At 32.4% G+C, this 22999-nt stretch overlaps 3 protein-coding genes across 4 annotated transcripts; 2 read left to right on the forward strand and 1 right to left on the reverse strand.

Moving 5' to 3' along the window:
- The first annotated feature begins 10762 nt into the window (after positions 1 to 10762).
- On the forward strand, positions 10763 to 12076 carry LOC130591530 (uncharacterized). Its single transcript, XM_057394874.1, has 3 exons — positions 10763 to 10972; positions 11238 to 11549; positions 11744 to 12076. The coding sequence occupies exons 2-3, from the start codon at positions 11273 to 11275 to the stop codon at positions 11911 to 11913; spliced, it is 447 nt and encodes a 148-aa protein (XP_057250857.1). The 5' UTR covers positions 10763 to 10972; positions 11238 to 11272; the 3' UTR covers positions 11914 to 12076.
- Positions 12077 to 12707: 631 nt separating this feature from the next.
- Positions 12708 to 16516, forward strand: LOC130591531 (uncharacterized). The gene is made up of 6 exons (XM_057394875.1): positions 12708 to 13100; positions 13454 to 14152; positions 14782 to 15030; positions 15241 to 15387; positions 15483 to 15683; positions 16094 to 16516. Exons 2-6 carry the CDS (start codon positions 13892 to 13894, stop codon positions 16415 to 16417), a joined length of 1182 nt encoding a protein of 393 aa, XP_057250858.1. The 5' UTR covers positions 12708 to 13100; positions 13454 to 13891; the 3' UTR covers positions 16418 to 16516.
- Positions 16517 to 18200: 1684 nt separating this feature from the next.
- On the reverse strand, positions 18201 to 20619 carry LOC130591532 (protein FAR1-RELATED SEQUENCE 5-like). 2 transcript variants are annotated; one of them, XM_057394877.1, is made up of 3 exons: positions 19597 to 20619; positions 18820 to 18873; positions 18201 to 18734 (listed from the first exon to the last, which is right to left on the reverse strand). In XM_057394877.1, exons 1-3 carry the CDS (start codon positions 19975 to 19977, stop codon positions 18708 to 18710), a joined length of 462 nt encoding a protein of 153 aa, XP_057250860.1. In that variant the 5' UTR covers positions 19978 to 20619; the 3' UTR covers positions 18201 to 18707. The 2 variants fall into 2 exon arrangements, with proteins under 2 accessions (XP_057250860.1, XP_057250859.1); XM_057394876.1 differs by having other exon boundaries at positions 18201 to 18873.
- Between the last annotated feature and the right edge of the window lie 2380 nt (positions 20620 to 22999).

The raw sequence follows: 22999 nt of genomic DNA on the forward strand, positions 1-22999 counted from the left end.
GGAGTTGATGATGTTTTTGCATTTCGAAAGGTATATATAGAAGTATAGAACCTTTGATTCTTAGAGCACCTCCATTCATGGGGCACCCCATTTTTTCTCTCTCCTCACCTTATTTGTCCACCTCATTTTCCACTACCTCCCCATTTTACCTTACTCAAATTTGAAACACATACCTCCACTCATCTACCTCCCCATTTATCTTCTCTCTCTTATTTCCTATACTCCACCACCTTTTCTCTCTCCTACTTTCCCATACCCCACCAATATTTTATCTATTTATTATATACCCCACCACCTTTTCTTCATTTGGGCACCTCCCCTAAAACTTGAGCATCCTCATTAAATGGGGAACCAACCCCACTCATGGGGAGCCCCATTTGAGGAGAGAGAGTCCATATGGGGAGGGTAAAATTTGCCATTGGAGGTGCTCTTAGAAGCACCAAAAGATGAGTTGGCTCTTTCAGCCAGTGGGAAAAATAGGTAAGTTAGCAAGCAAACAAATAAAAAAACTAATATGAACCCGGTGTACACTAAGTACTTAGTGTGCATCCGACCCATCTCACGTGAGTTGTAATGATTAAAACTTTCAGTTTTTGCCGCGTTTAGTCTTACACTCTTTCTCTCTCCTGATACCTTCACTCTCCTGATAGTGTATTTTGAAATGATATAGTATATTTTGAAATAATATAGTGTATTTTAAAATGATATAGTGTATTTTGACATGATATAGTGTATTTTGACATGATATAGTATGTTTTTACATGATATAGTGTATGTTTGTTCTGAACACTGTTTTTGTTAAAATTTTAGAGCAAGAGAATCTCATTGAAGAGAGAGAAAATTGCGAATTTTGAAAAGTGGAAGTGACTAGTTTGTAGCGTGGCACATGCCTGGGCCTGATCCACAATATTTTTAATGTGAACCGGGTCCACGTAAGACGGATTGACACCAATGGGGAATACTTCATTCGTTTATAATAAGTGACACACTTCTCACAAAAAAGTCTCATGCATAAGAGAGAGTTCTGTCTTTTATTAAAAAACAGATGTTGGTATATATTACAAAAATTTGAACGGATCGGGTTCACAATAGGTTATTGTGAACCCAAATTGACTTTATCACACAAAAAATCACTACACTCCTATGAATCTTTATAAGTGCAACGCATTGACTTTTGCATTATTCACACACCTCACTTTCGACCGTTATTTTTAACTAATATTGGTGGATTTGTTTTAATGAATATTTTCATAATATCAACTTTTTATAACTTTTACAAATATATAATTAGAAATGTTCCTGATCAAAGTTGTGCGCTGACAAGCGTGAAAGTCAAACTGTTGCACTTATTGAGAAACGGAGGTTAGTATATTAGAAAAAAAAAATCGACTATATCATACGAAATATATCAGAAAGTTTGCTATATCATACAAAAATTGACAATATAAAAAGTGATTATGTAGTAAGACAATTGATTATATCAAATGAAAATTGATTATAACAAATGAAAATTGATTATATCAAATGAAAATTAAATATGTTATATAATTTTGGGGTAATGTTATATCTAGCCCTAAGGGCTACATATAAGCATTAAATACATTTCTTTAAATGGAAACAATTTAAGAATTCAAGACACATTTTCACATCAACTGAGGTAATAAATGCTTGATTCAATATTTTATTTCTATTTTAAGCACCTTATACATAACCCTAAGGGCTATATATATCATTTTCCATAATTTTGTAATGCAGGAAGTTATTGTAAACCCGATTCCACCCAAAATATTTTGAGATTTTGAATTCAAAAACATAATCAAACTTGTCATTGAATACTTTGTTGGTCGATTCTCATTAATTTATTTGTCCCACTGTGAGTGCCAAGGTGTTTATTTCGTTGGTTTTTCAGCTTTTGGCAGGGCACTGTGTAACCGTACGTACTGTTTAGGAAACAACATTATTTCATATGTCATATCCCGAATTCTAAAAAGACTATATGTTCTTTCTTTTTGAAGAAAACGTAATAAACGTTGCATTTTATGGTATGTTGCACTTCTACCGAGTTCTACGTGTGAATGTGTGAAACAGTGAAAGAGATATTTAACGGGTAATTGTGGATTGGGCTTGAACACGAGTAAGAAGAAGAATTTACGGGCCGTAACAAGTGGCTTTTTATGAATAAGAGGAATGAGGGTCCACGTCCACTTGATGTCCTTAGTCCAGAAGAATGATCCACCGTTTCTTGTGAACCGGATACTCTTTAACTTAATTGGGCCATTAATTAGCTACAACCTACCTATGTATATTCAAAACCCAAGGTAAAAATAAAATAAAATTTAAGCCTCGAATTCATAACCTCTAATTTAAGATACAAATACACTATATTTTTCTCAGAAAATATAAATACGTTAACCAACTATTCTACAAGTTGGTCCATGTGGGAAAAAAAATATTTAAAGACAAGATAATATAACTTTTCAAATAATAAACTACAAATGTATAATTTTATATAATAATATCATTAAGCTAAGGCTAACAATGGCGAGTCTACTTTTCGATACCCCTACATTAGAAAAAAAGCTATTCAAATATATATATATATATATATATATATATATATATATATATATATATATATATATATATATATATATATATATATATATATATATTCTTCTAAAGTTGATGGGAATATTGATGGATAATCATATTGTATCACTATATAGAAAATTTAAAAGGAACTTAAACAACATTTTTTTGAGAATAAACTAATGACTACAACTCTATTTTTCCACTTTTCTCAAGTGTTTGATTTAATAATTCAAATTCATATTGGTAAATGATTTGAAATGTCACCAGGACGAACAACTAGTTTGTGTTATAAAAGGATGGGGAAAATCGCAAAAGTAATGTGGAATCCACTCCAGTTACCTATCGGGCTATCAAGAATGATTAGCCTAGCAGTGTATGAGTCTTTGCACATGAAACTTTTTGATGTTCGTGGCATATAGGTGGTAAAATCATACTGTTGGAACTTAAACCCACTTGTTCTCACATACTATAATGAGTTATCAAACATTGGAGAACAAGGAGAAAATATTACTAGCAATTGATTTTCGTATGGACCATATCCTATTGACTCACAAGTGAACCAAATAAATTATTTATCAATTTAACATATACTAGTATGAATTAGTATCTGCTTTCAATCTCCAAAAAAATTCCAATTGTTTCTATATTTCAAATGAAATATTAAGAAATCGCAATGACTAGCATGGTATATATTTACATGAGATTCCACTTTCTTTCTTAAGCCAGTTCCTGATAGAATTTAGTTGATCCATGATTTATCGTTTAATTGTTTCGAGTAGTTTACAAAAACCTTTTTTTTTATGAGTACAAAAATCGTACGGTTTTTTCACCATATATCCCTGACAAATTTTTTTTGCACCGTATACCCTTTCAACTTTCCAAATTCACCATATACCCCTCACTTTTCAAAAAATACATTCACTTACCCTTAATGACTAACAGCGTTAAACTCCGTTAGTCATTAACCCCTAAACTTCCCTCTAATCCTAATTAACTAACTTAAATCTAATCCTAACACTAACCCTAACCTCTAATCTAGCACTCTAACCCTAAACACCACCAACCCACCCTAACCCTAACCAGCCCTAACCCTAACCAGGCCTCCCCAGTGCCACCACTTGACCCCCACCAGCCCTCCCTAACGCCACCACCTGACCCCCCACCAACCCCCTCCCCCGTAAACCCGCCTCCCCCTCCCTCTCCCCCTATCCCTACGCATGAAACATACTCTCTCTTTTCTGTTTTTTGCCGGAAAAATGCATACACTCTCTCCTTTTTTTTCGCCGGAAAAACGCACATCTCTCTCCTTTATTTCGCCGGTCAGTTTTTCGAAGGGGAGGGGTCTCGCCTTTCTCTCATCTGTTTTGCCGGTCAGTTTTTTAAAGGGGAGGGGTCTCACCTCTCTCTCCTCTGTTTCGCCGGTCTGTTTTTCGAAGAAGAGGGGTCTCGCCTCTATTTCTTCTGTTTCGTCGGTCTGTTTTTCAAAGGGGAAGGGTCTCGCTGGTCCTTTGTTCGAAGGGGAGGGGATGTGGGAGGGGGGATGCAGGCTGGGGGTGGTGGGAAGGGGGAGGCGTGGCAGGCTGGGCGTTGTGGGGGAGGGGGAGCGAGGTGCGACAAGCTGGGTGTGGTGGGGAGAGGGAGGTGCGGCAGGCAGGCTGGGGGTCAGGTGGTGGTGGGGCCGGGTCAGGTGGTGGCGCTGGTTAGGGTTAGGAAGGGTTAGGGTTAAAGGGGTGGTGGGCCGTGGGCTGGGGGTGGGGTGGTGGGCTGAGGGTGTGTAGGGGCTAGTGGGCTTTTAGGGTTAGGTTTTTTTGGTTAGTTAGGTTTAGGTTTAGGGTTAGTGTTAGGGTTTAAGGTAGTTAATTAGGATTAAAGGGGAGATTAGGGGTTAATAATTAACGGAAGTTTAACACCGTTAGTCAAAAGGGCAAGTTAATGCATTTTTTGAAAAAATGAGGGTTATATGATGAATTTGAAAAGTTGAAAGGATATACGATGTAAAAAAAAATGTCAGGGATATATGGTGAAAAAATCGAAAATCTTATCTATCACAAACTATTCACAATCACATCTTCAAATATGGTGTTCATGTGACATCATATACAGAGAGGGAAGAACATAACGTGATAGCACTTGTTGACCACACCTTTTAATAATGGTATAGATGGATTTTTGACAGCACTAAATGATCGCTACTACTACTAATTGCTACGCAAGCGATGATATGATCACGAACAAAAAGATGGAGTAAGATGGTTTATTTCCATGAAGTCGCGTGTTTAGCTAATACGGAGTAATAACAAATAACATGTTAGTTAAGATAAAGATACGCATGTCCTTCAACACCAAGTGAAGATAGTATTCAAATCACATTTTGACTATTTACCCCTTTCAAATTCAACCATTTCTTTCGTTTTTTCATGGAAAATGTATTATTTGCAGACCTTTTTGTGTATGATTTTTTTAGGGGATTTTGATGCATGATTTTGACTATAGTATCATTCATTATAGTTGCGGAGCTAAGATTTTCAATTTTCGGGGACAAATATTACAATATGACAAAAACCTTTGAAAAAGTTTACTTCAACAAATAGAATCGAAGAAGATGAAGAAAAAAAAAGAATCAATACATAAAGTTCACATGATATTACATTTGTAGTCTTCAAGTCTTTACTTTTTAATACTAATCAATGATATCTTAATCAAAAACTTGTAGGAACATATCTTTTTAATAAAAGTGATCAAACAATTATTTGTACTAAATAAAATCAAGTCAAACTCATAGAAGAAATACTATAAGAAAAAAAAGTATACAGTAAAAAAATTAACGTGAGAAACTAACTTATTGTAATATTTTTTGCTAGATAAGTCTATAATCAAGTCCTCCCACAATTACTAAAAACAAATGCACATATACACATAATTGATACCAAAAAAAAAAAAACCCAAACAATGATAAGAATAAAAAAAAGTTGTACAAAGACATAAAAAAAATTATATTAAAAAAAAGACATAAAAGAAAATATTGTAATACCTTGAAGACTTGAACACTAATATTAGTGATTACTATCATATTTAAAAGAAAATTTTACAAAAAAGAAAAAAAATGAAATTGGGGGGGACATTGGTCCCCTTGTCCCCCTACTCCCTCCGCCAATGATTCATTATATTATCTATTAAGTTCTTTCAAAAAAAAAAAATTATCTATTAAGTAGAATAAACTAAAAAAAATAGATATTAATCTAACATCAAAATATAACGTATTGATATTCTTTTAATTTGAATAGCTACTCACATCATGAAATGAACGATGTATTGATATTTATTTTTAGATACTCAATGATAAAAGTAGGTTAAATCGATTTATATGAATCGCCTGAACTAATGTCTAAAGACTAAAGTATGACATTTTAATAAATCTGTGAATCTTCAAATTATATGTATACCCATCATGGCCTTTATAAAATTGTTCTAACACATTATCTTCATAGTCTATGATGCACATTTTTGACATTTAATTTATTTTAGCTAGGTACTTAACAAAAAGAACTTATGAGAGATCGATATTTTAGAACCATGTATAAAAATAAGTGAAAGTATTGGGTCAGACCGTCTGACCCAATAGCTTCCGTCGGACGGGCCTGGCCAACAAAAACGCGCGGGCTTTCCTTTTTTTTTTCATATTTGTTTTGTTGATCAGCAGTTTTGTTTATTTTTAGAAAAAATATAACGGTTATTAGGTCATTATCTTTTTTCGATTTTGAAACTGTTTTTTGGATTTCTGCTTGATTCTCGCTAGTTTTAAAACTGATTCTTCTTCATTTCAAAGAAACCGATATATTATTTACTGATTATTTCTAGAATTTTTCTGCTCCTCTGCTTCTCTGCTGTTGAAACTTAGCGTGTTTTTTTGTTCATAATCCATTACATTTGCATCGCAAATATGGTGAAGAGGATTAGAAATGATGATTCTAGGTATAATTTCGTTTGTTTTTGCTGTAATTTTTTTTTTGTTTTCAAAATTTGAGCGTTTTTGTTGTTGTAATTGTAATGTAGCCCGAAGTCGAAGAAGGTGAAGAGTCTTGGATCTTCAGGAAAAATTTTGGCAGTGTCTACTGCTGGGAAGAAGAAAGAGAAAGATGGTGATTATGATCCAAGGTAGATTTCAAGTTCTTAGAGTAGTTTAGATATTTTTTTTTTTCTATTTTTGAATGTTTTCAGTTTATCAGAGTATTTATTTCATGTTTTTAGGGTTTGTGTTTCAGTTTTTGTTGTTTTATACAGATGTTTTCAGTTGTTGTTGTTTTTCAGCTGATATTTATATATTCTTTCAGTTGATTATAATATTCTTTCAGTTGCTACTTGTATTCTTTTAGTTGATGTTGTTTTCAGTTGATATTTATATTCGTTCAGTTGATTCTTGTATTGTTTCAGTTTATTCTTATATTTTTTCAGTTGATTTTGTTTAGCAAATAAGTCTAACTGAAGAGCAAATAAGTCTAAGTGAAGAGTTAATAAGTCTAACTGAAAAACTAAATAAGTTTAATTGAAAACTAAATAAGTCTTAGTGAATCAGTCTAACTGAAGAGTAAATAAGTCTAACTGAAGAGAAAATAAGTCTAACTGAAGTGTAAATAAGTCTAACTGAACACTTAATAAGTCTAACTGAATCAGTCTAACTGAAGAGTAAATAAGTCTAACGGAAGAGTAAATAAGTCTAACTGAAGCGTAAATTAGTCTAACTGAAGAGTTCATAAGTCCAACTGAAAACTAAATGACTCTAACTGAACACTTAATAAGTCTAACTGAAAACTAAATAAGTCTAACTAAAATCTAAATAAGTCTAACTGAAAACTAAATAAGCCTAACTGAAAACTAAATAAGTCTATCTGAAAAACAAACAAGTCTATCTGAAGCACTATATAGACTAGCTGAAAAAGAACAAGTCTATCTGAAGCACTTTGTATACTAGCTGAAAAACGAACAAGTCTATCTGAAGCACTTTATATACTAGCTGAAAACCAAACAAGTCTATCTGAAGCACTTTATATACTAGCTGAAAACCGAACAAGTGTATCTTTAGCACTATATTGACTAACTGATAAAAGAAACAAGTGTAACTGAAGTAATGTAAATTTTCAATGAAAATTTTAAGTGTAATTGGAATAGAATGAAATGAAAGAATAATTATACTAAATGAAATAATAAGGACTAGCTGATAAAGCAACAAGTTTAAGTGAAGCACAATAATGAAGTTACTTTGAATGACTGTAGAGACTATCTGAGAAACAAACAAGTCTAACTGAAGCACTATATAGACTATCTGAAAAATTAACAAGTCTAACTGAAGCACTATATAGACTAGCTGAAAAATAAACAAGTCTAACTGAAGCACTATATAGACTATCTGAAAAACAAACAAGTCTAACTGAAGCACTATGTAGACTAGCTGAAAAATAAACAAGGCTACTTGAAGCACAACAAATACTAGCTGAAAAATAAAGAAGTTACTTTGAAGGACTGTAAAGACTAACTGAAAAATAAACTAGTCTAACTGAAGCACAATCTATATAAGCTGAAATGCAAACAAGTCTAACTGAAGCACTATATAGACTATCTGAAACACAAAGAAGTCTAACTGAAGCACTATATAGAGTACCTTAAAAATAATCTAGGCTATTGTTTCAGTTGATGGTGGTCTGCTTTTAGTTAATGTTGGTATTCTTTCAGTTGATCTTTGTATTTTTTCAGTTGATGCTGTTTTTTTTTCAGTTTTTGTTGTTTGATTAAACTTTCTTTCTTTCAGATGTGATAAATCCTTGTCTAAGAAGAAAGGCAAATCTGATTTATCACCAATCAAGTTTTCATTTTCAAGATCTAATCCCGATCAACAGAAAGACACATTTGATAGATCGTATGTTTTTTTCATTATTCTCCTTTTATATTATATGATTGTGTTATTTTTTTATGTTTTAAAGTTATTTTTGTTCACTTTTGTTAGGAATTTCATGAGCAAGAAATAAAGTCAATTAACTACAAGTATTGTCAGACTATTCCCATTTAAATGAAGTGGTTAGTAATTTGAGTGATGAGCAAAAAAGAGACATTAGGGATATTGGGTTTGGGAGTCTCTTAGATATTAGGATAAAGAAGTTTTGTCCTAATCTGAATTTGGAGGTGTTGTTAAATTACAATGCATCTGGAATGATGTTTTCAACAAAGAATGGTAAACTGATTTTTAATAAGTTTACCATTAGTGATGTTTTGGGGTTACCTGTGTCAGATAGAGCAGTAGAGGTTATAGATGATGATGCCTTTAGGAGGAAAGGTAGTCAGGTAGAGGCTGGAAGTGCCAGGAAGGATTGGCATAGGTTTCTTGGTATTTCTGATCCCAAGAAGGTATATATTGGTAGAAAAAATTGGGATGATTTGTTTAAGAAATATGAATCCGGGGATGATTTCAAGAAGTTATTTGTTATTTTTTCGTTGTCCAAGCTTCTATGTCCTATAGCTGATTTAGGGCCTGTGCTGAAATGTGCCAAGAGTTTAGAAGATGTATCTGCAATTTCAAGTTATGACTGGTGTGGATATATATTGAGAAGTCTTTGTGCTGCTGTTTTGGACTGTCATCAGTCTATTATGATTAAGAAGATTGAGCTTGGACAGAAGAAAGTATCATTCAAGCTTCGGGGATGCGTCAGCGCTTTGACTCTTGCTGTTATTCACAACTTCAAGTGTCGTAATCTGGATTATTCAAATGTGAGTAAGCCATTTATCAGTTATTGGCAGGATGAGAAGGATTTGACTGATGTTGTGAAGCAGTTTGAGATCAACATGGATTTTATTCTGCCGGTGAAGCGTGAAAAACAGAAGGTTGAGTTTAAAACTCCCAGTGTTAGTGTTGCTAGTAGGAAGTCTGGTTCTCCTATAATTAAGGTGGTTGAGGGTCCATCACCTTCAACTAGGCAGCTTATCATGGATCTTCCTCATAGTTTGATGACTGATGAGGAAATAGATGCTCTTGATGTTCCTGTGAGTTTCATTTATCTTATGTTTTTATTTTTTTTACTCTTGAACTCTAAGTGAAGACTGTTGACCTCTAACTGAAATAATGTCAGTTCTAGCTGAAGAGCAAATAAGACTAACTTAAAAGTAAAGAAGTGTAACTTAGAAATAAAGAAGTCTAACTGAAACTATGTAACTGAAGAGTTAACAAGTCTAACTGAAAATTATATTAGTCTAACTGAAGAGTTAATAAGTCTAACTGAAAATTATATTAGTCTAACTGAAAACTTAATAAGTCTAACTTAGAAGTAAATAAGTCTAGCTGAGAAGTAAATAAGTCTAACTGAAAATTAAAGAAGTCTAACTGAAGCACAATCTATATAAGCTGAAATGCAAACAAGTCTAACTGAAGCACTATATAGACTATCTGAAACACAAAGAAGTCTAACTGAAGCACTATATAGAGTACCTTAAAAATAATCTAGGCTATTGTTTCAGTTGATGGTGGTCTGCTTTTAGTTAATGTTGGTATTCTTTCAGTTGATCTTTGTATTTTTTCAGTTGATGTGAAACTATGTAACTGAAGAGTTAACAAGTCTAACTGAAAATTATATTAGTCTAACTGAAGAGTTAATTAGTCTAACTGAAAATTATATTAGTCTAACTGAAAACTTAATAAGTCTAACTTAGAAGTAAATAAGTCTAGCTGAGAAGTAAATAAGTCTAACTGAAAATTAAAGAAGTCTAACTGAAGAGTACATAAGTCTAACTGAAAACTAAAAAAGTCTAACTGAAGAGTACATAAGTCTAACTGAAGAGTACATAAGTCTAACTGAAAAGTAAATAAGTCTAACTGAAAACTAAATAAGTCTATCTGGAAACTAAATTAGTGTAACTGAAAACTAAATAAGTTTATTTATATTTCATTTAAGTTTTCATTTGATAGTTTGATTCTTTCAGATGGTCCTTATATTTCTGTTTATGTTGTTTCAGATGGTCCTTAATCATATTGATTTGTTTGTTTATTCTATTTTGCTCTTTTAATTGAAGGAATATGTGAAGAACATGCACAAGTTGAAGAGGAATGCGCTTGCATTCTGTCAAGTTAATTTGGAGATTGCCCAGAATATTCGGGAGGAAGGCGAGAAGCTGTCTCAAGATAGTATTTCTCTGGATGATAGTGAAGTATTTAACCCAGATTTTCTGAGTCAAATTGACGACATATGCAAGCGTCATTTGGAAGCGAAAGACAGTGCAAACAAAGTTGATCCTACAATTTCACTATTGGTGAAGCGGCCTGTTGAATTGGAGTTTGGAAGAATTGAAAATGTTCCTGATTTGGATTCTGGTGTTCATGGAGTTGATTTGAAAGAAGGAAGTAAGTTCCTTTCATTATATTATTTTCATGTTGTAGTTTTGTAATCTGGTTGGAATAAAAATTTTAGACTCTAAGTGAAAGAAATGTTTAACTGAAGAAGTGAAATAGCTAACTTTGATACTCTAACGGAAAGAATAAAATGACCAACTGAAAACTTTGACAGTCTAACTGAAATAATATGAGCACCAGCTGAAAATGAGATGAATACTAAATGAATTTTTTCAGTTTATGTGTATTTAGTTGTTTTGTTATGTTTTGAATGAAGATGATGAAAAAGAAGGAGAGGAGGATGAGAAGAAGATGAATGCTGATGATGATCAGCATAAAGAAGATGATGATGATGATGATGATGATGGTGATGATAAGGATCACCAGAATCATAATGAGAGAAAGGATGATGATGCTGATGATAATGGTGATCCTGGTCTTCAAGGAGATGAAGACAAAGGAGTAGATAAGGATGCTGATCTTCATGTAGATGAAGACAAAGGAGGAGATAATGGTGATCCTGGTCTTCAAGGAGATGAAGACAAAGTAGGAGATAAGGATGCTGGTCTTCATGGAGATGGAGAGGAAGGTAATATTCTAACTGAAATAATATTAATACTAGCTGAATATCATATAAATACCAAATGAAACTTTTTGTATTTGTTTTTATTTAATCTGGTGGAAAAATAGTTTTAGTTTGTCAATGAATTTATTCATTTCTGATTTTGGTTTTTCAGTTATTGTGTATTTATTTATTTTTTTATTGTTTTGTTTTGAATGAAGATAATGAGAAAGAACCGAAGGAAGATGGTAATAAGAAGACTGGCAATGCTGATGATGATTGTGGTCTTCAAGGAGATAAAGAGGAAGGAGGAAATAAGGAGTTGGATGCTGGGGTTATACAGAAGGAGAGAAAGGAGGAAGTAAGTTTCTTTCATGTTATTCCTAATTGAAAGAATTCAATGACCAACTGAAAAATGTGATGCTCTAAAGGAAATAATATCTTATAAATAACAACTGAAATACTGTTTTAGTTTAACTGAAAACTAATTAAGTCTAACTGAAAAGTATATCAACTGAAAACTAAATTAGTCTAACTGAATCAGTCTAACTGAAGAGCAAATAAGTCTAACTGAAGAGTAAATACGTCTAACTGAAGAGGTAATAAGTCTAACTGAAAACTAAATAAGTCTAACTGAATAACTAAGTTAGTCTAACTGAAGAGTAAGTAAGTCTAACTGAAAACTAAATAAGTCTAACTGAAAAGTATATCAACTGAAAACTAAATTAGTCTAACTGAATCAGTCTAACTGAAGAGCAAATAAGTCTAACTGAAGAGTAGATACGTCTAACTGAAATCTAAATAAGTCTAACTGAAAACTAAGTTAGTCTAACTGAAGAGTAAGTAAATCTAACTGAAGAGAAAATAAGTCTAACTGAAGTGTAAATAAGCCTAACTGAAGGGTTAATAAGTCTAACTGAAAACTAAATTACTCTATCTGAACACTTAATAAGTCTAACTTAATCAGTGTAACTGAATAGTAAATAAGTCTAACGGAAGATTAAACAAGTCTAACTGAAGTATTATAAAGACTAGCTGAAAAAATAAACAAGTCTAACTGAAGGACTATAAAGACTACCTGAACAATAAACAAGTCAAACTGAAAGAATATTCAGACCAACTGAAAATTTTGATACTCTAACTTTTTATATTTTTTTTTTTTTTTTTTTGTTTTTGAATTAAGATTTTGAGAAAGAACAACCAAAGGAAGCTGATAGGAAGAGGAGGAATGCTGATGATGATCAAGTCAAAGGGGCTAAGGATAAGGATAAGTGTAAAATTTCTACACACGTCCCTACTCGCACCGCTGCTGGTATTGATATTGTTGATCTTCGTACTCCAACTCCTCCTCCTCCTCCTCCTCCTGTTGTTGAAGCAGTTGAGAATGTATATAGCAGAAAGTCTTGGAGAGTTGATTCTTCTGCTAAAAAGAAAAACATTGCTGATTTCGATGCCCCTTCATTCCAACTATTAACTCCTAGTCCTGTTGTTGAGGATCTTCCATACAGTGAAGAGAGTGGTGAGGGTGTTGGAAGTTCAATTCCAATCATCACTCCAGTAAATGTAAAATATCCTCGAGTAAGTATAGTTTTAGTTTCTGTTTTAATTTGTTTATTTTTCTGTTTCAGTTAGTGTATGTTTCTTGTCATTTAGTATATCTTTTATTTCAGTTAGTGTATGTTTGTTTGTTGTCAGTTAGTATCAGTTTATGTTTGAGTTAGTGTAAGTTTCATGTCAGTTAGTGTTTCTTTTTTGTCAGTTAGTATTATGTTATGTTTCAGGTTGTATCATTCTTGTCAGTTAGTAATTGTTTAATTTTCATTTGGTTTATGTTTCTTGTCATTTAGTATCTGTTTTATTTTCAGTTAGTGTATGTTTATCTTTCAGTTAGTATATCTGTCATCCTTTTTTAATATTTTAATTGAATGCAGTGTGATGGCTCTTATTCTGATCAATCATCATACAAATCCTACAAACCTCAGAAACAATCAAAGTCAGAAATCCCTGCAACACCTGAATTATTGAAGGGGTGGGACTATGACCCTTCTTCAGAGAAAGTTGGGAAAGTTGTGAGAGTTAAGGAACCAGGTGATGATTATGACGATGAAGGTTTGGAGGACCTGATTGATAGGATTGCTGATCATGGAGTTGAATCATCATCTGACAAGGCTAAAAAAGAAGAGGATGATAATGAAGCTGGTGTTGTTTCATCTTCTACGCCTGGTTTGCATGCTGTTCCTGTCAACAACCATGGCATAATATTATGTCGAAGTTTGCAGCATTATAATAGATATTTGAGTGATCTGTCTCCTGACCAGAGGTTGCTGGTTGATTATCTATTTTACAATGAGTATGAAGATGTTGCATATATGTCATTGGATACAGATTCTGAGGAAGTGAAGATGAAAAATGACATTATGCAAAGTGAACTTACAAGTGATCTCATTGTGGATTTTGATAATCCTCATAGCAACTATGCGGTTCAGCTGTACAAATTCGACTTAATTAGCATGCCTCGTCAAGGTTGGCTGACAAGTGGAGTTATTGACGGATGCGCTTTCATGTTCAATAGGCAAGAAGAGGAATCACCTTCTGCAACAAGGAGATTTTGGTTTAATATTATGCCTTTTGTAAGTGTTGTTATTGCTTAGTTTTATATGTTTGTTTTCATTTGGTCATATTATTTTGTCAGTTAGTCATCTTCTGTTTTTCAGTTTGTCATGTTATGTTTTTCAGTTGGTCATATTATGTTTTCAGTCTAATAAAAAGTAAATAAGTGTAACTGAAAACTTAATAAGTCTAGCTGAATAATAAATAAGTGTAACTGAAAAATAAAGAAGTCTAACTGAAAACTAAATGAGTCTAACTTAAAAGTAAATTACTCTAACTGAGAAGTAAATAAGTCTAACTGAAAGCTTAATGAGTCTAACTGAAAACTTAATGAGTCTAACTGAAAACTTAATGAGTCTAACTGAAAACTTAATGAGTCTTACTGAAAACTTAATAAGTCTAACTGAAAACTAAATGAGTCTAACTGAAAAGTAAATTTGTCTAACTGAGTAGTAAATAAGTCTCACTGAAAACTTAATGAGTCTCACTGAGAACTTAATGAGTCTAACTGAAAACTTAATGAGTCTAACTGAAAAGTAAATAAGTCTAACTGAAAAGTAAATAAATCTAACTGACATTTTAAAAAGTCTAACTGAAAACTAAACTTAATGTTTCAGTTTGTCATTATATCTATTTTCTTTTGTTGTAGAACTATATCAATTGGTTGTGTGCTGAGAAGGTAAAAAAGGTTCAGTTTGAGAGTGAGATTGCTGAAAATGAGATTATTTTGAAGAACCTGGAGGGCACTAGGCAGTATGATCAGAAGTTTAAGGAATGGGAAGAAAACAAGAAAAAGCTTATTACAAAAGATGATGATTTATTCTACAAGAAATGTAAGGAAGCTATTTCTTCATGGGTGAAATCATTTCCACGCAATGATATTCGAGAAGCTGAACTGGTTAGTTGTATTATTGTTAACTATTTTTTTATTTGTTCAGTTAGTGTAATTTTCTCTTTCAGTTAGTGTATGTTACTTGTCAGTTAGTCCTAGTTTATGTTTTCAGTTAGTGTATGTTTTTAGTTCAGCTAGTGTTTTTAGTATTTCATTTCGTTTTTTGTTCTCTGTCAGGTAGACTTATTGCTTTTGCATCTTATGTTTATCTTCCAGATTTTTGTTCCTGTTCACAAGGATGATCATTATACTGTCTTGGTGCTGAACAAGAAAGCAAAAAGGATTGAAAATATTGACAATCGTACAGACATGAAGGACATTGATAGATATAAGCATGAGGAATTTAACGGTCTTACATACTTTGTAAGTACCTTTTTATGAGCATTTGTATTTTTTTTTTGTTCCATTTTATTACTTGTTTTTTAATTGTTGTTTTTTTTTTTGATCTTCAAATGCAGTGTCGTGCTTTTGATTCTTTTATGCAAGAGACTATGAGGTGTCGTGATTTTGATCGTCTCCACCATTGGCAAACATCAACTCTTTACTTCCCTTGGAGAAGCAAGGACAACAATTTTGATTGTGGTGTCTATGCAATCAAAACCATGGAGCTGTATGACGGTCATAATACTAACCATGCTGCACTTGTTGACCTGAAAAGGGTATGATTACTTTATTTTGCTTGTTACATTTCTGTTTTTGAAAGTTTTTTAATAGAAAAAGGTATGATAGGCAGTTAGTGAAGGACTTGAAAGACTAGCTGAAAAACAAAGATGTCTAACTGAAGCACTATAAAGACTAGCTGAGAAATAATGAAGTCTAACTGAAGCACTGTAAAGACTAGCTTAGAAATAAACAAGTCTAACTGAAACATAATAAATACTAGCTGAAAAACAATCAAGTCTAACTGAAACACAATCATTACTAGCTGAAAGCATTATAAGGACTACCTGAAAAACAATGAAGCACTATAAAGACTAGTTGATGTTGTTGTTTATTTTCAGTTAGTTTTATTTTGTAATTGTTACATTTTTGAACCTTTTTTAATAGTTTTGATTTTTTTATTTTTTAGGCAGCCACCAAAAACCTTGAGCGGTGTAGGCTTGCTCTTCGTCTTGTGGACCATCCTTTAAACAAACTGAGAGAGAAAGTGAAGCATGACTGTTATGTTTGGTCTGCAAAGAAACCTGAACTGATGGCAAGACAGAAGATAAGGAAGGATAAAGAGGCTGTCCTAGATAAATTAGCATTTAATCGATCAAAGAAGACGAATAGAAAAGAAGCACACATTTTACGGCGAAGGAGGGATCATGAGGCGAAAGTAGAAGATGTGTTGAATAATAATTTTGGAGACAAAGTGAAAATAGAGCAACTGTTGAAATTTCATTATTCTTAGGTGCCAAACTTTTTTTTATTATTATTATAATGTACAGTAGAAATAGAAACCATTGAATTTTGCAATGTACAGTACAAATAGCACAGAACTCATTTTACATTTTATATCTGTGTTCTTTAATGAATTGTACATTTACACTTACTTTGAATGGAATACATTTGTGTAAAAATGAAGTTGTTTGAAAATTAATTGGAAAAATACAAATACCAACTGAAAAATGAAAAATCTAACTCATAATAATAAGTGTATGACATATATTTGTAAATATAAATTTTAAGTCTAACTTATACACTGTAAATAGTAGCTGAAAAACAAGCAAGTCTAACTGAAGAGTTATTAAGTCTAACTGAAAAATAAAAAGTCTAACTGAAGCTCTATAAAGACTAGCTGAAAAATAAAGAAGTCTAGCTGAAGCACAATTAATACTATCTGAAAAATAAATAAGTCTGACTGAAGGAAATTTAATACTAGCTGAAAACTACACAAGTCTAACTGAAGCGTAATTAATAGAGGCTGAAAATCAAATAAGTCTAACTGAAGCAGAAATATACACAAGTCTAATTGAAGTACAATTAATACAAGCTGAAAAATAAATACGTCTAACTGAAGCATTTTTAAGACTAGCTGAAAAAGACACAAGTCTAACTGAAGCAATATAAAGATAAGCTGAGAAATAAATTAGTCTAACTGAAGCAGAATTAACACTAGCTGAAAAAATACAAGTCTAACTGAAACTGAATTAATATAAGCTTAAAAGTAAACACGTCTAAATGAAGCACTAGAAAGACTAGCTGAAAAATAAACAAGTCTAACTGAAGGACAATAAATACTAATATTAATGAATTTCGAGTAGCTTAGGAATAAACAAGTGTAAATTTCAATTCAATTACTGAGTGGAATACAATTGAAAACTAATATTATTTGAACACTATTCAACTTGAGGTACATTTGGGGTTTTTGTTCCATATTCGTTCGGATGCCTTGTCTTCATTTTACGCTTCTCAAAATGTCCTTTTACTCTCTTGTTTCCCTTTGGTGGTCTTCCTTTTGTCTTTATCACCTCAGGATTTTCAACTGTTTGTCTTCGTAGTTCTTCATCTTCGATTTCTTGTTGTTTTTGTTGATCAGTCTTGAAAACTTCTTTCACTGATTTGTATAATTCCTTCAACGACTTGTCACATAATGTTCTTGCATCCTCATTTGATTGACATATTGACACTAGGTTGTAGAAATTCTTGGTTATTGCATGTCTCCATGGTGTCCACAACTGTGCATTTTGGCTTTGTCCTTGTCTGCTTTAATAAATGTTTCTTAGTCAATTAGTTCATTTGACTAACTAAAATTTTCAGATAGCTTTAGAAATTCTTTCAGGTGGTGTGTTAATTGTTTCAGTTAGTTAAGTGTTAAACCCCACACCCCCCCAAACCCCCACTACTAATATTCCCCCTCCCACACACAAAGAAAACCCCCAATTAATGTTCTGGTAGTAACATTAATTTATCAGTTAGTTATAGTAATGTTTCAGCTGGAGCCTTTTTTTTTTCAGTTCACTAATTAAATCTTTCAGGTGATCAGTTAATTGTTTCAGTTGGAGTCTTCAGTTTTTCAGTTAGTTGCTTTCATTTGTCAGTTATTCATATTGATTTATTTCACTAACCTTGAACATTCTCCCATACTGCTGACTTTGCAAGTCTTGTCCATCTCTTAAGGATATATTTTGTGGTATTTGAAATATGCTGAACATGTGCATGACCCTTATTATGTGAAAGCAAAGCATCCCGTCTCTGTGAAGCATTGACATGAGCACACTAATTCTGTTGTCGCCTCATCGTATGCTACTGTATGTGAATTGCTGAAATCTTCTTCTGGTGAGACTTCAAACAACTTCAGCTGTGAGTTTTTGTTGCAAATGCTCGTAAAAATGATGCCATTGCCCACTCATACTCTGTTTCAAAGTCATTATATAGTGCTAGTGTGTATACATCAGCAGCATGTTTCAGAAGCTTTGATTTGGATTTGACGGCTTTGGGACGTTCAGTTCTGTTCCGGAAGTTGTCACTAGTTTCATTGCTTCTCCATCTTTTCACTGTTTGCTCAAATATATGATAGAATTCAAACAGGTTTGTTGTTGCTTTTGCATTGAATGATATTGCCTTATTTGTGACTTCACTTCTTTGTGATGATAAGATTCCAGCTGAAAACATATCCCTGTTTAATGCGGTGCACCACTTGTGTCTCTGATCATATACTTGCTCGAACCATTCTTTTTTCTCGTGTCCATACAATTCCATCATTTTCGCCCACAATTCTTCAAAGCCTGATTCATTTTGACACCCCATCAAACAGTTCTTGAACATGTTCTTGAAGTCTTCATTGGTCTTGAGGGATCCGAAGTGGCTTACAAAGTTCTTCTCTATATGCCAAAGGCAAAGCCTATGTCTTGTATTTGGGAAAACCTGATTTAAGATAGTACATATTATGCTAGAAATCACTTTCATTTGAATCTTGTGAATCTAATTTAAAAGGTAAAGAAATAATATGAAGACCAACTGAAAATTTAAGAAGTCTAACTGAAAACAGTGTAAATGCTAACTGAAAATTTCATTAGACAAAAAGAAGTAATATGAAGCCCAAATGAAAACTAAATGAGTCTAACTGAAAACTAAATAAGTCTAACTGAAAACTAAATAAGTCTAAGTGAAAAGTAAATTTGTCTAACTGAAAAGTAAATAAGTGTAACTGACAACTAAATAAGTCTAACTGAAAATTAATTAAGTCTACCTGAATAATCAAGACGTCTAACTGAAAAAGAAAGAAGTCTAACTGAAATAGTGGAAATAAATGAGTCTAACTGAAAACTCAATGAGTCTAACTGACAACTAAATGAGTCTAACTGACAACTAAATGAGTCTAACTGACAACTAAATTAGTCTAACGAAAACTAAATAAGTCTAACTGAAACTCAATGAGTCTAACTTAAAACTAAATACGTCTAACTGAAAACTCAATGAGTCTAACTGAAAAGTAAATTAGTGTAACTAAAAAGTAAATAAGGCTATCTGAAAAATTAATGAGTCTAAATGAAAACTAAATAGGTCTAACTGAATTATAAATAATTAACTCAAACTGAAGACTAAATAATTCTAACTGAAAACTAAATAATTCTAACTGAAAAATACCTTTTCAATTGCATTGCCCATTGCCTTATCTTGATCAGTGAAAATTGTCTTTGGCTCTTGTTGGCACATTGCTCTCTTGAATGTTTCTAGTAGCCATTCAAAGCTCTCTTCCTTTTCATTAGTTATGAAAGCACATGCAAACATTGTTGTTTTCCAATGGCAATTTATGCCAACAAATGGTGCACATATCAGTCCATATTTGTTTGTCCTATATGTTGTGTCAAATATCATAACATCTCCATATGCTTTGAAGTCCTCCAACATCATTGAATCTCGCCAAAAGTAGCTGACGATGTTGTTATGTTCCCCAAATTTCAGCCTGTAGAAGAATGCAGGATCATCATCCGCTCTTTGCTGAAGTAAGTCCAACACACTCTGCATATCCTTTCCTTCAACCAATCTTGTTCTGTACTGTGTGATATAGTTTAGATGGTCCCTTTTTGTGTGGCCCACTACTTCTTCTGATCCAGCCTCATGACACAAAAAGTTGTATGCATGCCAGATTCAACCATTGTTTGTATTAGTTGTCCTTTTTGTTCAGTTATCTTCCTTTCTGATTTCAGATGATGTATTTCTTGTTGTATTACCAACTCATGGTTGTGCTGCAACTCATGAGCTACTACAACAAAGTCTTCACCAGGTTTTTCTTGCTTAAATCTGACCATGGCTTTGCATGCTGTTCTTGTTTCATTGACTACTCTTTCCTTTCTTTTGTTGGTTGGCTGCTCAACATCTGGTATCTGAACAGGTTTTTCTTGTTGTGTGTCTTTTTCTTTTGGTTCTGTTATTTTGTTTGTTGATTTTGAGCCTCCTTCCTTTGAGCAAACCAAGTAGAATTCGTATATTGAATTATCAATTCTCCTCCTCCTTAGAGTTTGTTTCCTAATACTAAATCCTAATGCTCTTGAGTGTGCTTGATACAAGTTGTAGCCATCTTTGTGATCTGTAACATGTCTCCCTATTAAACTGCTACTGATATTTTCGTCATTGATGTACTTGAGATATTCATGTTCAGCTGTTGAGTTCATTGTCAAAAATTAGGACACTAAATTAAAGAACAAAAGCACTAACTGAAAACTAAACAAGTGTAGCTGAGAATGATTGTAATAGTATCAAATGAAAGAATAATTATACTAAATGAAATAAATTAAGGACCAACTGAAAAGAAAATAAGTCTAACTTAAAACTAAATAAGTCTAACTGAAAACTGAATGAGTCTAACTGAAAACTAAATTAGTCTAACTGAATATGTCTAACTGAAGAGCAAATAAGTCTAACTGAAAACTAAATAAGTCTAACTGAAGAGTTAAAAAGTCTAACTGAAAACTAAATAAGTCTAACTGAAAACTAAATTAGTCTAAATGAATCAGTCTATGAATCAGTCTAACTGAAAAGAAAATAAGTGTAACTGAAGAGTTAATAAGTCTAACTGAAAACTAAATAAGTCTAACTGAAAACTAAATTAGTCTAACTGAATATGTCTAACTGAAGAGCAAATAAGTCTAACTGAAAACTAAATAAGTCTAACTGAAGAGTTAAAAAGTCTAACTGAAAACTAAATAAGTCTAACTGAAAACTAAATTAGTCTAAATGAATCAGTCTATGAATCAGTCTAACTGAAAAGAAAATAAGTGTAACTGAAGTGTAAATAAGTCTAACTGAAGAGTTAATAAGTCTAACTGAAAACTAAATTACTCTAACTGAACACTTAATAAGTCTAACTGAATCAGTCTAACTGAAGAGTAAATAAGTCTAACTGAAAACTAAATTACTCTAACTGAACACTTAATAAGTCTATCTGAATCAGTCTAACTGAAGAGTAAATAAGTCTAACAGAAGAGTAAATAAGTCTAACTGAAGCGTAAATAAGTTTAACTGAAGAGGTAATAAGTCCAACTGAAAATTAATTAAGTGTAACTGAAAACTATATTAACTGAAAACTAAAGTACTCTAACTGATCACTTTATAAGTCTAACTGAAAACTAATTAAGTCTAACTGAAAAAAAAGTTAATGAGTGAAAAATAGACTTTTGTTGCAATGTAAAAGGTAATTTTATGCATACTAACTGATACAATCAAAATTATAACTGAAAATGAGTAAATGCAATTGAAAATTAAATTTAGACATACACCTGTTACTTTGTCTTGTATTCCAGCTGATTCTTCATGTAATTTCTTTCTTTTTTTTTCTGATGTGATATCTGTGTTACGGTTTTCATTGTTTAGTTCGATTTGTAATGTGAGATCTCTGTGAGTATTCTCATTGCTCAGATCAATTTGTAACGAACTTGCGATTTGTGAATTCGAATCTTCGGCTGACATTCTTGTTCAATTTGTAACGAACTAGATTTCAGTAGTGGAACTAGATTTGTAGTGAGAAATGGAAGTGTTGGATATGTTTTTGTTCTTGAACAATGGCGGATGAAGCGGATGAAGGGGATGAAAGTGTTTTTTTTGTTTTTTTTATTTTTTTTTTATTTTCGGTCTTTAATAAGTCGCGCGCGTTGCGTTGCGTTGCTCGTCCGATGAGAGTGTTGTGTCGGACGAGTCCGACACAATACGTTCTCTAAAAATAATTGTAACGTAAACGATCACACATATTGATTAGATTTTTAATTATATTTACATGCGATCAAACTTTGTAATTTGTGAAGTTTGACCATCAAAAAACAATATTTTAGAATTGCCTCCGTTTTATATTTTTAATTTATTGATACATAATTAAGTTACTAAAAAAATTAATGAACACCCTATGTATTTCCTTTCATGTATTTTTGACCAATTGATCTAGAGGAAATGGAAAGGATCCCATTTCTGAAAAACAATTGTACTTTGCACACTTGAACTTCTTAAAAAGAGAACGAGGTTATAGTGAGAGTAAAGATATAATCGCTCAATAATTATCATTTCCTCCAACACCAACTCACCAAGTACGCATATATCATTATTACATTCATGTTAGTCTTGCAAACCTCATTTACTCCATCAAAGAGTAATATTCCAGTTATGAACCAAATTATTGCATGTGATAATAACCGTAAGCTCAAACAACGTTAATTCTTCTAGCTTTGCCCTAGCTTATATATACAATTAGCTTATACACCAAGTACGCATATATCATTATTACATTCATGTTAGTTTTGAAGATCGTCTAGAAAAGAAACAAACACTATACCCCTCCGTCTCAAAATATAATTTCCATTTTCAATTTGGGTGTCTCAAAATATAATTTCCATTTTCATATTTAGTTTCACATTTTTCCATAATTTGTCTAGAAAAATTGTGTCTCATCATTTATTTGCTTCTTAAATTTTATTTTTTCCTTTGTTTATTCAACCAAAATGTTACAATTTATGCTCTTTCACCAATTATTCTCCATTCTCTCTTCTAAAATCATCTTTTC

The sequence above is a fragment of the Beta vulgaris genome, chromosome 5 (assembly GCF_026745355.1).
Source record: "Beta vulgaris subsp. vulgaris cultivar EL10 chromosome 5, EL10.2, whole genome shotgun sequence".
Taxonomy (NCBI): Eukaryota; Viridiplantae; Streptophyta; class Magnoliopsida; order Caryophyllales; family Amaranthaceae; genus Beta; species Beta vulgaris.

Bases quoted from the DNA above. Each gene is read 5' to 3' on its own strand.
- LOC130591532 (XM_057394876.1), bottom strand. From the start codon at position 19,977: ATGCAGAGTGTGTTGGACTTACTTCAGCAAAGAGCGGATGATGATCCT. The intron at 18,874-19,596 runs GTATTTTTCAGT...ATCTTAAATCAG, and splicing joins TGGGCAATGCAATTGAAAAG to GTTTTCCCAAATACAAGACA.
- LOC130591531 (XM_057394875.1), top strand. From the start codon at position 13,892: ATGTCATTGGATACAGATTCTGAGGAAGTGAAGATGAAAAATGACATT. The intron at 14,153-14,781 runs GTAAGTGTTGTT...CTTTTGTTGTAG, and splicing joins GGTTTAATATTATGCCTTTT to AACTATATCAATTGGTTGTG. The intron at 15,388-15,482 runs GTAAGTACCTTT...CTTCAAATGCAG, and splicing joins TTAACGGTCTTACATACTTT to TGTCGTGCTTTTGATTCTTT.
- LOC130591530 (XM_057394874.1), top strand. From the start codon at position 11,273: ATGAATGCTGATGATGATCAGCATAAAGAAGATGATGATGATGATGAT. The intron at 11,550-11,743 runs GTAATATTCTAA...TTTTGAATGAAG, and splicing joins TCATGGAGATGGAGAGGAAG to ATAATGAGAAAGAACCGAAG.